This window comes from Urocitellus parryii, chromosome 9 (assembly GCF_045843805.1).
Source record: "Urocitellus parryii isolate mUroPar1 chromosome 9, mUroPar1.hap1, whole genome shotgun sequence".
Classification (NCBI taxonomy): domain Eukaryota; kingdom Metazoa; phylum Chordata; class Mammalia; order Rodentia; family Sciuridae; genus Urocitellus; species Urocitellus parryii.
Window position 1 is genome coordinate 82,974,524 of NC_135539.1, and position 15,077 is coordinate 82,989,600.

A 15,077-nucleotide genomic window follows, 5' to 3' on the forward strand; every position below is an offset into this window, starting at 1 on the left:
TATGATATCCTTTCAAATATTACTTCTTCCTTTGTATTTAATTCACTAGCTAAAATCTAGAAACAAAGAAATGCTGTATCAAATGAAAGAAAGTTATAAAGTAAGATTTGGCTTGTTGTACTAACATGAGCAAGTTACCTGAAAAGAGAGATGGCTAATGTGTTCTCAACCATGGGTTATAGGAGTGGTCAGAGCAGGACCTCCTCCCTCCCCTCAGAGCCTCAGGTCTTCTGGAAGAAGAGGGAGACCCTCACTTTAAATTCCTGCATGTCTTGATTCCTGAGATTTGGCCCTGGAGTAGTGCTGAAGAATTAACAAATAAGTGCAAAGTAAAAGAATATTTTTCACCCAAAGTTTTCACAGAAACATTATTTTTGTTATTTCTGTTTATTAAAAAGAGAAATGTTTGTCTCCTTATTGCAGTAGACAGATTCAAACCCTGAGGAATTTACTTATTTATTGAGATTTCAATAGCACTTTTCATTTGCATATAGCTTTTAGTTTTTTCAAAGTGATTCTGTATTATCTCCTCTGATTCTTGAGAAGAAAGTAGGGCAGATATCATAACACATATTTGACAGGTGAGGTGCTTAAATAATTTAGCTGCATCACAAGACAAATAGTTTTGGAACAAGAACTTAAGATTCATTCATTCCTTTGTGCTGAACCTCTTCTTACTAGCTCATTGTCTTTCAAATACTATGTAAAATAACAATAATAATCCTGTATGCTTGTTACGTAGCAGGAATGCCTTAGATATAAGGGGCACATGAATGGATTAAAGTCAGTTACAGATATAAAACAGTATACATATTTCTTTTGAATGTTTGCATATTTATCTTGGGATGGACTTCTGACAACAGCTTTTATCTTATTATTGGAGAGGGTTTATAATCTTTAAAAAGATTAAGGATCCTTATTTCCCAAATTTATTTTCTTATTGCTTCAAATCAGGTTAACAAAATGACCCAAATTTATAGCATCAAATCAGGCTAACATAATGGCCCATTTTTTCTTACTTTTGTGACTATTGCTTCTAACATGTTCTTAATTTATTTTTTATTATAGATTTGATCTGGAAGACGTAAAGAACATGGGACTTTTTCAGAAATGGTCTGTGATTCCTATTCTGGGACTAATAGAGACCTCTCTGTATGACAACATACTCTTGCATAATGGTCTTTTACTTCTTCTCCAAATTTTGAATTCTTGTTCTAAGGTAGCAGATTTGTTGTTGGATAATGGTCTGCTCTATGTGTTATGTAACACAGTAGCAGCTTTGAATGGATTAGAAAAAAGGTAAGTTTTAAATTGTTACTTAAATTTACATCTGATAAGTCCTTTAGAAAAAGAAACTTTAGTAAGAGCTAACTTTAAAGTGTAACTTTTCATAATGCTTTCAAAGTTCTTTGCCACAAAAATTTTGAAATTAAATTAGCTTGGAGAGGGCATAATTTCCAGCAAAGTTTAGTTATGAAGAGGGTATTTGACCTATTTTTAGATATTTAGAACCTGAAGACAAATAAGTTTAACTGCCCCCAAATAGATTTGCTAAGCTTCCACCATAGGATTATAAAAATTGTTACCCTCATCAGGAATAGGAAATTGAGGAGGAGAAAGATACAGTAGTTCACTGAATATCAGACAGCCAGTAAACAAGAGAGAACTTGAGGACTGAATCTGTCTCACTTCAAAAGTCTGTTTTGAACTCACCATGCTATCTTACTATTAGCATACTCTATCACTATCCCTGAATAAATTAATTTATAATAGTCATATTCTATCACTAGTATCATAAATTAATTTCTAGTAGTCAAAAGTACATTGGCAATTGATTAACAGCTTTAAAAATATGTTGAGATTAGATTTTTATTCAGATTTTATATCTTTGATGTCTCCATTTATGATGCACACACAGCATACTATTTTTACTAGCATAATGATAAGATACAAATCTTTAGAGTAAACATGAATAAATCTTGTTGCCTATTAAAGCATTAAATGTTATCTATATTCTTTCAGAGAGAAGAGAGTATATCTTTAGTGATTCTCTAGGCCAGAGACAACTTCTACTCTACTCAGTTCAACTTTCATTGGACACTTACTATATTTAGGGTCTATATACTTGATATATGAGAAATAAAAAGAAATACCAAGTATTATTTCCTCAAAATGCTTAGTCTTGATTTCAGAACAATTTATGAAATTGATAAATTGTAAAGGGTACCTGCAACTTGTTCTAAAAGTAGTTTTTGCTTCTATTCTGTAAAAAGATGAATTGTGCTTATTGATAGTCCCCGTGTGCTGCTCTATATGCAGTTACCATGTCTAACCCTTGCTTGATTTGAAAAAAAAAAAAAAGATGAATGAAGGGAAGAGGTCTAACAGCATATACCAAAGTAGGTTATCAAGGCTGAAATTGAGGGACAGAAGTAACTGATTCATATTCAGTATATATTTAGAAGTGAATAAAACACATTCAAACTTATTATCTCTTTTAATCCTTAAAATAACTATAGTTTACACTAGTGAGGTTCAGAAGGCTAATTGATCTTCTCAAGCTCACCTTCTTTGGGGAGCCTCTCTTTATGGTTTTGCTCATACCCTCATACCCTTCCCCCTTAGTGCAGACTAGGAACCTGCTTCTGCATTCCCATGGTATCTTGTGTTAACCTCTGTTGTTGCACTTACCACCACTTACTGTTGATAAGGATCTCTTTACCTGTCTGGTAAAGATTATATTTTTGACAGAAGTCAAAGTGTATCTTCTCATTTTTGTTCCTAGTATGCAATGTGCTACCTGCCATAGAGTAAACATGAATAAATATTGAATAAATGCATGCTGGTAGAATGGGAATTGAAACCAGTTCTTGTGGTCTTAAATTATTGGTTCTTACAATGTCCTGCATTGTGTTTTGGTCATCTTCAGCCTTCCTGTGAATGAATACAGATTGCTTGCCTGTGATATACAGCAACTTTTCATAGCAGTGACGATTCACGCGTGCAGTTCCTCAGGCTCACAGTATTTTAGAGTTATTGAAGACCTTATTGTACTCCTTGGATATCTTCAAAATAGCAAAAACAAGAGGACACAAAGTAAGATTTAATTTTTATGGATCTGAGAGGTAGCCAAACATTTTTGGGGGGCCTAATTTCTTTTCTCTTGGTAACTCTTTTTTCCTAAAGGCTTAACCCTAACTTTGTGATGATACTGATTGGCTTTAAAAGGCAGCATTTTGGAATGGTAAAGATAGTGATGCCTTGACATAGTAGCTGGCAGCACATCATAGGAAGCTGCCATCAGCTACTGGTTTTTCTTGCCAAGTAGAATTGAAATTCTATGTGGAATAGTCATGCCCTATAGTTTTCTTTAATGGCAAATATTAAAGTGAAGGTAACACTTGGAAATGTGAGAATTGTGGGTTGAACATTTGTTGTAGGTACCAAAAAAAAAGTGTTCTTTGAAACAATTATGTAAAATTATATAAATTCATGTATTACTTTTTTCCTTTAAAATTTTATAGAGTCCATTTGGATATTTGCTTTAAAAATTGCGTTTAAACATAGTTTTAAAATACTATCACTGAGAACCCACATTGAGAGAAATGAAAAGTTGTGCTGCATTTGTGTACAATGAATCAAAATACATTTTGCTGTCATATAGACCTAATTAAAATTAAAAAGAACAAGCTGTACTGCTTTATTGAAATGAGACCTTAATGCTATGAAATTTAAAATGTTTATCACTCTAAATATGAATTATTATCTTTTCAGAATTGTTTTGCAAAATAATTGTGTAAAAACAATAGGACTGATATTTTAAAAGAGGAATATTCACTTGTAAATGTTACTGTTTTTTATGTAAAATCTATAATGACCTTTCTCAGTATATTTTCTTAATGAATGAATAGTAAAATTAAATTTGCAAAACATATGGTATTGTAAAGAATATTAGAAATGATTGAAAATAAACTTGACAGTGGCATAAATACTACACTGTCTGAAATCTTCCTAATGCAACTGTAGTTTAAAAAACCTCTTTGTAGCCGACTCCTGTCTATAATTGCATGTGCTCAAGAAAATCCTTTAGTACAATAAAATATCACTGTCACAAATTTAAAAAGATTTAAATTAAAAACATTTTAATTTAAAAAATTTTAAATTAATATCAAAATATTGTTTAGATATGGATATTATGTATTATTTGGGATATTATTATTTAGATAGTGGATACCTAAACAATATTGGACATATGAAATATATAAAAATTTAAAAAGTCAACTCTTAGCTGGATAACATTCCAGTCTCTTCTGTTTTTAGGTATGGCTATTGCACTGCAGCTTAGAGTCCTCCAGGCGGCCATGGAGTTCATAAGGAGCACCGCAAATCATGACTCTGAAAGCCTTCCTGATTCAGTCCAGTTACCTTCTGCCCCCCATCATGTTGTGTTTCAGAAGCGGAGGAGCATTGCTGGTGAGTGTTAAAGTGATGTTTTAATAATTATAAATTGAAAGTAGTTTGACTTTCCTATATTTTCGTATCTAAAATATTTCTCAGGTTAAAAAGTTGAACTATAAAATTTGAGAAAATTTCCTCCCAAAGGAAACTATTCTACTACTTTATTTTCAGTTCTTGATCAGTTATTTCTTAAGTCATCTACCATGTCAAGCACTAGGTTAAATTTTGGAGTTATAATAGTTAAAAAACAGATTCTGCCCCAGAAGAGATTATCAAATAACAGGAAGTGCAGAGGGCTGGAATAGAGCATAGTGGGGTGACTGGCTTTACTTCAGGTCTCTGTGGAAGTGAAATTTCAGTACATTCATAAAGGATGAGAAAGGTAGAGTCAAGGAAAAGTGTTATAAGTAGAGTGAGGGGCATAGGCAACAGGTCCAAGGTTGGGGAAGAGCTCAGCTTGTTCAGAAAACTGAAAGAAAGCCCTCTAGCTAGAATGTGGCCCTGGAGGAGAGAGTGTAGCCAGATGAGGCTGTCCAGGATAGTGCAGGCCTGTTCATGGATAACCATATGGATCGTTTCAGAGAGTTGGGAATTTTTTTCTAATGGGAAGTTGTCAAAGTTTTAAGTCATGATCTAATCAGATGTTCATTTTGTAAGGGTGACTCTGAGCTTAGCATGGTGGCACACACCTGTAATCTCTGCTTCTTGGGAGGCTGAGGCAGGAAGATTGCAAGTTCCAAGGCAGCCTGGGACACTTAGTGACTCTCTCAAAATAAAAAATGAAAAGGGGTGGGGTGTAGCTCAGCGGTATAGCACTCTGGATTCAATTTCTAGTACTGTAGGGGGAAAAAATGCCTCTGGCTTCTATAGAATGTGAATTAGAGGAGAGCAAAAGAGGTAGTGGGGAGTCAAGGAGGGGTTGCTGCAGTAGTGAGGCAGGCAATGGCCTCTGGCATGTACTCGGTTAGAATGCACGTGGCATCAGAACCAGCTGTAAATTAGCACATGTTATCCAATAATCTGTGTTGATGTTAAAAGACCTCCTTAGGTTTTCCACAAAACCTGCTATTCCCTTTATACAAACATAATCTGGAAAGATAACTAAAACCACAAACAGGATACATGCGCGAGCACATGCACATATGTGTACATCTGTGTTTAGTAGACTTTTATATGTACCTACACATGTGTTTACACAAACACTTAAGTATCTCCAAACAGAGTACTATTGTTTTTCTTAAATTTAATTACCTTTACAGACTTTTTAAAAAAAATATTTATTTTCTAGGTGTAGATGGACACAACACAATGCCTTTATTTTTATGTGGTGCTGAGGATCGAACCTGGGTCCCACACGAGCGCTCTACCACTGAGCCACAATCCCAGCCCAGACTTAAAGACTTTTAATACCAAATCTTTCTTCTATTCACACTAATCCACTTATTTATGTTCAATGCTCTGCAGAATTTTAAAGTCCTAAAAACTTCACCCATATAGAAAAAAATTTAAACATATGTCTTATAGTAATTTAACTTTTTCTAAATAAAACTTCCATAGATAAAACTTCTGAAACATTCATGTAACTAACCTTTCTGCCCCTATGTCTTATTATTTATTACCTGAGCTGTCCCTCCTCCTGAGCTGGCTGACCTTTGTACCTCTCTTTTGTACCAGGTAGATTGTTTCCTGTCCCAGGTCTAGTGGTATACTGCACAGCTTCCTACATGCCAGTAGATGCCTTGCAGACACCTCCCTTTGCAGGACCCCATCCTGCAAATAGCACTGAGTTCGGAGAACGGAGTCCCAATTCCCTGGCCTCTGTGTCTCTTCTTGGCATGGATATATATATAAGGAGAAAGATGTAATTTTGCCTAAATGGCATCATGCTGTGTACCTACTATTTACAAACTGATTTCTATTTCTAATTAATATATTATAGACATATGGAAATATCAATAAACATTTTAATGAATTAATGTTAATCTCTTGAATTGATGTATCATGATCTTCCTTTTATTCAATAAACAAAGTTTTGTAACTTGTTTGTTTTTGCCCTTATAAACAGGACAGTAAAGTACATTATTTTAAATGTATCCTCTCTGCTTCCTTGCATATCAATATCAAAAATTTTACATGTCATCTGAATGCATGAAGTTAGTCAGCATTGGGATATTATTTATATATTAATTATATACATTATACATATGTATCTAAATTGTCATTCATACAGATAGTAGATAGTTTTGTATTATTAATATAATTCACATACAAATGAATTTCTTTTTTGTTTTTAGTCCATAAAAATACCAGCCATTAATAATTTTTTATTCTTTATAAAGAATGAGGCAGATATTGTGTTTCACATACATTATTTAATTTAATTCAGAAAATAACACTCTTGATCCATTCATTCAATCATCAAATACTGAGAACCAACCATGTACCAGCTACTATTTTACTTGTCCTCTTGGAACTTGAATTAGAATAAGCAATAAGCATATAAATAAATATATTGAATATACTGTGAGATAATGATAAATATCTACCTGTGAGGTAAATTTTATTATATTTCTAATCCACGTCTTACATATGAGGAAATTGAGGGTTAGAAAGAAATGTACTTAAGGCCACATCAACTCCATGTGGCTCGACAGCAGAAGTGCTAACATGCCCCCCACTTTCCCAGCATGCAGTGCTGGATAGGACAGCATTCCTTCTTTCTGTTCCCTGCCCTCCCTCTGGATGGCAACTGTCAATCACCAGTGGGAAAGTGGTCAGAGACATAGACATCAGGGAAGAATCTGCCTGAACTAAGGACTCTGCCTGACAGTGTTATTATTGAATGAGACCAGGATACAACCAGGATACTTTTTGTTTGTTTCTTGTTGTTTCATGAGTGACTATACCCATCAAATGTGCAATGTAAAATAACTATAAAATTTTTAAATGTCTCGCAGGATAAGTCATCAAAACCTATTATAGTTTACTCATACATAAGCCATTTTTATAGAAGTTATTTATGGAAATTGACATATTTTCATGATTTAAAACAAAGGTTCAATTCCAATGAAGGGTTCCATTATTCCTCACCCGCCAAGACGTCATTTTGGTTCCTATGGTCAACTTCCGATGCCCTTCTCCTTCAGCCCATTAAATCAAGACTCTTCCCCCATGTTTTCTCCTGGATGCACTACAGGTGTGGTACCTTCCAGAGCAGGTGCAGTAATGGTGCAAGAGCACCAATCCAGTCTGTCCAATCTGACAAAGAATTTCTCAGAAAATATTCATGTAGCACTGAATTCCAAATGATGCATCTGCACCAAATCATTCTAATAGCAAATCACTGGGCTTACATTCACCCTTCTAATCTCTTTATTTTTATTGGCTAATTTCTACTTTGTCGTCATATATGATTTTCAAAACTACTTTATAAAATTCAACAACAGTAATTATCTAGAAATAGTAATGTTCTTATTAAACATGACATACTTTAAAACTCTGTTGATGATTTTGAAACACAAGAAAGTGAAACAGTATTGGAAAATATTTTACCAAAACATTCTGAACCACTTATGCCCATCTAATACTTTGAGTATTTAAGAAGACTCAAACCTTCAGAAATGATATTCTTCCTGTTAAACTATATCATGGGCTTTGACCTGGTTATTTTGGACTTCAGAACCAGTAGTACTGTTGCACTTCTTGGAAAAGGGGAAAATAACACTTTCTTTTAATTTCTTTCTCTTTCTTTCCTTTATATAAATTCATTTTGTAATAAATAAGTCTGTCTTTTTGTGGTCTAATAACCAAAAAGTTGTAGTAAAAATAAATTTCTTGATTGTCGTTAACACTGGCTTTGCACATTTTAATTTATGTACTTGAAGGTCCTAGAAAATATCCCCTGGCTCAGACAGAATCTCTTCTGACAAAAATGCGCTCAGTGGCCAGCGACGAGCTCCACACCATGATGCAGAGGAGAATGAGCCAGGAGAGCCCTAGCCAGGCAACTGAGGCAGAGCTCGCCCAGAGGCTGCAGAGGCTCACTGTCCTAGCAGTCAACAGGATTATTTACCAAGGTAGGAACACAGAATTGGCTTGTCCTTCCTCAGACAGCGAATGTAAAGAAAAGTAACTTCAGAGGAACCCATTAGGTTTCAATTTTTTTTTTTAATATTTATTTTTTAGTTTTCGGCAGACACAACACTTTGTTTGTATGTGGTGCTGAGGATCGAACCCAGGCCGCACGCATGCTAGGCGAGCGCGCTACATCTTGAGCCACATTCCTAGCCCCTAGGTTTCAAATTTTTAAACTGCATTTTTTTTCTGTTCTTAACATCTACATTATTAAAGGAATTTCTTACCTGGAATGGATAATTTGGAATAAAAGGATGATTTTTAATGTGTTAAATGGAACCCTAGATTGACTGTTGATTTTAGAGTAATTTGGTCTAATATTTTAACTTTTCTTTTGATGTAATTATAGATTCACATTAAGTTGTTAAGAAATAATTGGGAGATCCTGTGTACCTTTTACTTTGTTTTCCCTCAGTGAATCTTGCAAAACTATAGTACAATATCACTATCAGGATAATGACAGGAGTTTGAGACCAGCCTGAGCAACACAGCAAGACCATATCTCAAAAAAAGGAATGTTATATAGATAGAAGTGTGTGGTAGGTAGCAGATTGATTGAGGCATCATTGACAATGTATATGTAAGCCAGTACATCACATTTACACTTTAAATACCCACAATACACAATGTCTGTTTCACAATCATGCCCAATAAAGCTGGAAAAAAAAATTTTAGGTAACCTCAGAAAGGCAGGGAAAAGAAAAGAATGATTGTTAATCACTAGAAAAGCAAAAAACCCAAGGGGGATATTTTGTCTTAACTTTTGTAATTTACATTTGGGGCAACAGTTCCCAGGCTATCCTCCAAAACTGAACCAGGATTATCACATTAATTGGATTGTACATACAGTGAAACAGTTCTGCAGATCTAGCTATGCAAATATTATGAGGTCTTTATGTTTGATTTGTACAAGAGTCTTATGGTTCTAATAATTTTGCAGTTTAATTCGTATTTTCTAGTAAGTTAAATCTTAATGTATTTAATTAATTCATCTTTTCTAGTAAGTTAAATTTTAATGACTTAATGTATTTTTAAATCTGCATTGTTTTAGGTGAATTCTTCCTCTACTATACTGTATATACTGTCTTGTATACCGTCCCACATTTATATTGTGATAATTGAATTAGTAATTGCATAGAATATTTTTACAAGCATGATTGTTACTTACAATGGTAGTATTGTGATTTGACTAATAATTTTTGTTTTTTTTTTAATTCAAAGAGTTTAATTCAGACATTATTGACATTTTAAGAACTCCAGAAAATGCAACTCAAAACAAGACCTCAATTTCCCAGACTGAAATTTTTGAGGAAAATATGCATCATGAACAGCCTTCTGTTTTCAATCCATTTCAAAGAGAGATATTCACCTACCTGGTTGAGGGATTCAAGGTATCTATTGTAAGTATATTACTTGGGAAATGTTCATTCACACAAAAGGAATAAAGATAATATGTGTATGTACTACATTTCCAAAATCTATTTCTTTGTGCTCTTTCAGAGAGTCTTCTGAAACTCAGACCACTTAAAGTTTTAATAATCAAGTAATATATATTGCTTATTTCCCCATTCCAAAATGACTCACCTCATGCAACCTTGGTTTCTAGATCTATACCCTGAAAGCCTTTTTCTTTTTTTTTTTTTTTATTGGTTGTTCAAAACATTACAAAGCTCTTGACATATCATATTTCATACATTAGAATCAAGTTGGTTATGAACTCCCAATTTTACCCCAAATACAGATTGCAGAATCACATCGGTTACACATCCACATTTTTACATAATGCCCTATTAGTAACTGTTGTATTCTGCTACCTTTCCTATCCTCTACTTTCCTATTCCCCCCTCCCCTCCCCTCCCATTTTCTCTCTCTACCCCACCTACTATAATTCATTTCTCTCCTTGTTTATTTTGCCATTCCCCTCACAACCTCTTATATGTAATTTTGTATAACAATGAGGGTCTCCCTCCATTACCATGCAATTTCCCTTTTCTCTCCCTTTCCCTCCCACCTCATGTATCTGTTTAATGTTAATCTTTTCTTCCTGCTCTTCCTCCCTGCTCTGTTCTTAGTTGCTCTCATTATATCAAAGAAGACATTTAGTATTTGTTTTTTAGGGATTGGCTAGCTTCACTAAGCATAATCTGCTCTAGTGCCATCCATTTCCCTGCAAATTCCATGATTTTGTCATTTTTTAGTGCTGCGTAATACTCCATGATGTATAAATGCCACTTTTTTTTTTTTATCCATTCATCTATTGAAGGGCATCTGGGTTGGTTCCACAGTCTAGCAATTGTGAATTGTGCTGCTATGAACATCGATGTGGCAGTATCCCTGTAGTAAGCTCTTTTAAGGTCTTCAGGGAATAGTCCGAGAAGGGCAATAGCTGGGTCAAATGGTGGTTCCATTCCCAGCTTTCCCAGGAATCTCCATACTGCTTTCCAAATTGGCCGCACCAATTTGCAGTCCCACCAGCAATGTAGAAGAGTACCCTTTTCCCCAGATCCTCGCCAGCACTTGTTATTGTTTGACTTCATAATGGCTGCCAATCTTACTGGAGTGAGATGGTATCTTAGGGTGGTTTTGATTTGCATTTCTCTGACTGCTAGAGATGGTGAGCATTTTTTCATGTACTTGTTGATTGATTGTATGTCCTCCTCTGAGAAGTGTCTGTTCAGGTCCTTTGGCCCATTTGTTGATTGAGTTATTTGTTATCTTATTGTCTAATTTTTTGAGTTCTTTGTATACTCTGGATATTAGGGCTCTATCTGAAGTGTGAGGAGTAAAAATTTGTTCCCATGATGTAGGCTCCCTATTTACCTCTCTTATTGTTTCTCTTGCTGAGTAAAAACTTTTCAGTTTAAGTAAGTCCCATTTGTTGATTCTTGTTATTAACTCTTGTGCTATGGGTATCCTATTAAGTAATTTGGAGCACGACCCCACAATATATAGATCGGAGCCAACTTTTTCTTCTATCAGACGCAGAGTCTCTGATTTGATATCTAGCTCCTTGATCCACTTTGAGTTAACTTTTGTGCATGGCGAGAGGAGGGGATTCAGTTTCATTTTGTTGCATATGGATTTCCAGTTTTCCCAACACCATTTGTTGAAGATGCTATCCTTCCTCCATTGCTTGCTTTTAGCTCCTTTATCAAATATAAGATAGTTGTAGCTTTGTGGATTAGTCTCTGTGTCCTCTATTCTGTACCATTGGTCCACCCACCTGTTTTGGTACCAGTACCATGCTGTTTTTGTTACTATTGCTCTGTAATATAGTTTGAAATCTGGTATCGCTATATCGCCTGATTCACACTTCCTGTCTAGAATTGCTTTTGCTATTCTGGGTCTTTTATTTTTCCATATGAATTTCATGATTGCTTTATCTATTTCTACAAGTAATGCCATTGGGATTTTGATTGGCATTGCATTAAACCTATAGAGAACTTTTGGTAATATCGCCATTTTGATGATGTTAGTTCTGCCTATCCATGAACAGGGTATATTATTCCATCTTCTAAGATCTTCTTCTATTTCTCTTTTTAGGGTTCTGTAGTTTTCATTGTATAAATCTTTCACCTCTTTTGTTAGGTTGGTTCCCAAGTATTTTATTTTATTTTTTGAGGATATTGTGAATGGAGTGTTTTTCCTCATTTCCATTTCAGAAGTTTTGTCGCTGATATACAGAAATGCCTTTGATTTATGCATGTTGATTTTATATCCTGCCACTTTGCTGAATTCATTTATTAGTTCTAGTAGTTTCTTTGTAGACCTTTTTGGGTCTTCTAGGTATAGAATCATGTCATCTGCAAATAGTGATAATTTAAGTTCTTCTTTTCCTATTTGTATGCCTTTAATTTCTTTCATCTGTCTAATTGCTCTGGCCAGTGTTTCGAGAACTATGTTGAATAGAAGTGGTGATAGAGGGCATCCCTGTCTTGTTCCAGATTTTAGAGGGAATGCCTTCAACTTTTCTCCATTGAGAATGATGCTAGCCTGAGGCTTAGCATAGATAGCTTTTACAATGTTGAGGTAAGTTCCTGTTATCCCTAGTTTTTCTAATGTTTTGAACATAAAGGGATGCTGTACTTTGTCGAATGCTTTTTCTGCGTCTATCGAGATGATCATATGGTTCTTATCTTTAAGTCTATTGATGTGGTGAATAACATTTATTGATTTCCTTATATTGAACCATGCTTGCATCCCAGGGATGAATCCTACTTGATCATGGTGCACAATTTTTTTGATGTGCCTTTGGATCCGATTCGCCAGAATTTTATTGAGGATTTTTGCATCTAAGTTCATCAGAGATATTGGTCTGTAGTTTTCTTTCTTTGAGGTGTCTCTGTCTGGTTTTGGAATCAGGGTGATGTTGGCCTCATAGAATGAATTTGGTAGAGCTCCCTCTTTTTCTATTTCCTGAAATAACTTGAAAAGTATTGGTATTAATTCTTCTTTAAAGGTTTTGTAAAACTCTGCTATATACCTATCCGGTCCTGGGCTTTTCTTGGTTGGTAGTCTTTTGATTGCTTCTTCTATTTCATCCATTGATATTGGTCTGTTTAAGTTGTGAGTATCCTCCTGCCTCAGTTTGGGCAAATCATATGACTTAAGAAATTTATCGATGTCTTCACTATCTTCTATTTTATTGGAATATAGGTTTTCAAAATACTTTCTAATTGTCTTCTGTATTTCTGTAGCATCTGTTGTGATATTGCCTTTTTCATCCCGTATGTTAGTAATTTGAGTTCTCTCTCTTCTTCTCTTGGTTAGCATGGCTAAAGGTCTGTCGATCGTATTTATTTTTTCGAAGAACCAACTTTTAGTTTTGTTAATTTTTTCAATAGTTTCTTTTGTTTCTATTTCGTTGATTTCCGCTCTGATTTTAATTATTTCTTGCCTTCTGCTACATTTGCTGTTGTTTTGCTCTTCCTTTTCTAGGGCTTTGAGATGAAGTGTGAGCTCATTTATTTGTTGGTTTTTCCTTTTTTTGAGGAATGACCTCCAGGCGATGAATTTCCCTCTTAAAACTGCTTTCATTGTGTCCCATAGATTCCGATATGTTGTGTCTGTATTTTCATTTATCTCTAAGAATTTTTTGATTTCCTCCTTTATGTCCTCTGTAACTCATTGATCATTCAGTAACATATTGTTCATTTTCCATGTGATGTAGGATTTTTCCTTCCTTCTTTTATCATTGATTTCCAGTTTCATTCCATTATGATCAGATAAAATGCCTGGTATTATCTCCACCCCTTTATATTTACTGAGGGTTGCACTATGGCATAATATATGGTCTGTTTTTGAGAAGGATCCATGTGCTGCTGAGAAAAAAGTATATCCACTTGATGATGGTTGATATATTCTATATATGTCAGTTAAGTCTAGGTTATTGATTGTGATATTGAGTTCTATAGTGTCTTTATTCAACTTTTGTTTGGAGGATCTGTCCAATGGTGAGAGAGGTGTGTTGAAGTCACCCATAATTATTGTGTTGTGGTCTATTTGATTCTTGAACTTGAGGAGAATTTGTTTTATGAACGTCATAGCACCATTATTTGGTGCATAAATATTGATAATTGTTATGTCTTGTTGGTGAATGGTTCCTTTTAACAGTATATAATGTCCTTCCTTATCCCTTTTGATTAACTTAGTCTTGATGTCGATTTTATTTGATATGAAGATGGCCACTCCTGCTTGCTTACGAGGACCGTGTGCGTGGTATATTTTTTCCCAACCTTTCACCTTCAGCCTGTGTATGTCTTTTCCAGTCAGATGTGTCTCCTGGAGGCAGCATATTGTTGGATTTGTTTTTTTAATCCATGTTACCAGCCTATGTCGCTTTATTGGAGAGTTTAAGCCATTAACGTTTAGAGTTACTATTGATATATGGTTTGTACTTCCAGCCATGTTTGATTATTTATCTTCTTTTTTTTTAAATTTAGTTTGTTTCTCCATGATTAGCTTTCCCCTTGCCCTCTGTCTTTACGGAGGCACTTCCCACTGATGGTTTTGGTTATTGTTTTTCATTTCTTCCTCGTGTAGTGTTTTGCTCAAAATGCTTTGCAATGCTGGTTTTCTGGCTGCAAATTCTTTTAGCTTTTGTTTATCATGAAAGATTTTTATTTCATTGTCGTACCTGAAGCTTAATTTTGCTGGATACAGAATTCTTGGTTGGCATCCATTGTCTTTCAGTGTTTGAAATACGTTGTTCCAGGATCTTCTCGCTTTCAGTGTCTGTGATGAAAATCCGTTGTTAACCTTATTGGTTTACCCCTGAATGTAATCTGCCTCCTTTCTCTTGTAGCTTTTAATATTTTCTCTTTGTTCTGCATATTGGATATCTTTATAACAATGTGTCTTGGTGTTGGTCTACTGTGATTTTGTGTGCTCGGTGTCCTGTATGCATCTACAATTTGTATATCCGTTTCCTTTTTTATTTCTGGAAAGTTTTCTGTAATTATTTCATTCAGCAAGTTACTAATTCC

At 34.7% G+C, this 15,077-nt stretch overlaps 1 protein-coding gene across 1 annotated transcript in view; it reads left to right on the forward strand.

Moving 5' to 3' along the window:
• The window catches only part of Lyst (lysosomal trafficking regulator), a 157,074-nt gene that overhangs the window by 78,761 nt on the left and 63,236 nt on the right, over positions 1-15,077 (forward strand). The window contains exons 26-30 of the mRNA XM_026413069.2: positions 1,069-1,299; positions 2,930-3,096; positions 4,321-4,473; positions 8,343-8,534; positions 9,814-9,992. Coding sequence (XP_026268854.2) covers positions 1,069-1,299; positions 2,930-3,096; positions 4,321-4,473; positions 8,343-8,534; positions 9,814-9,992 — 922 coding nt within the window. The remainder of the gene's footprint in view (positions 1-1,068; positions 1,300-2,929; positions 3,097-4,320; positions 4,474-8,342; positions 8,535-9,813; positions 9,993-15,077) is intronic.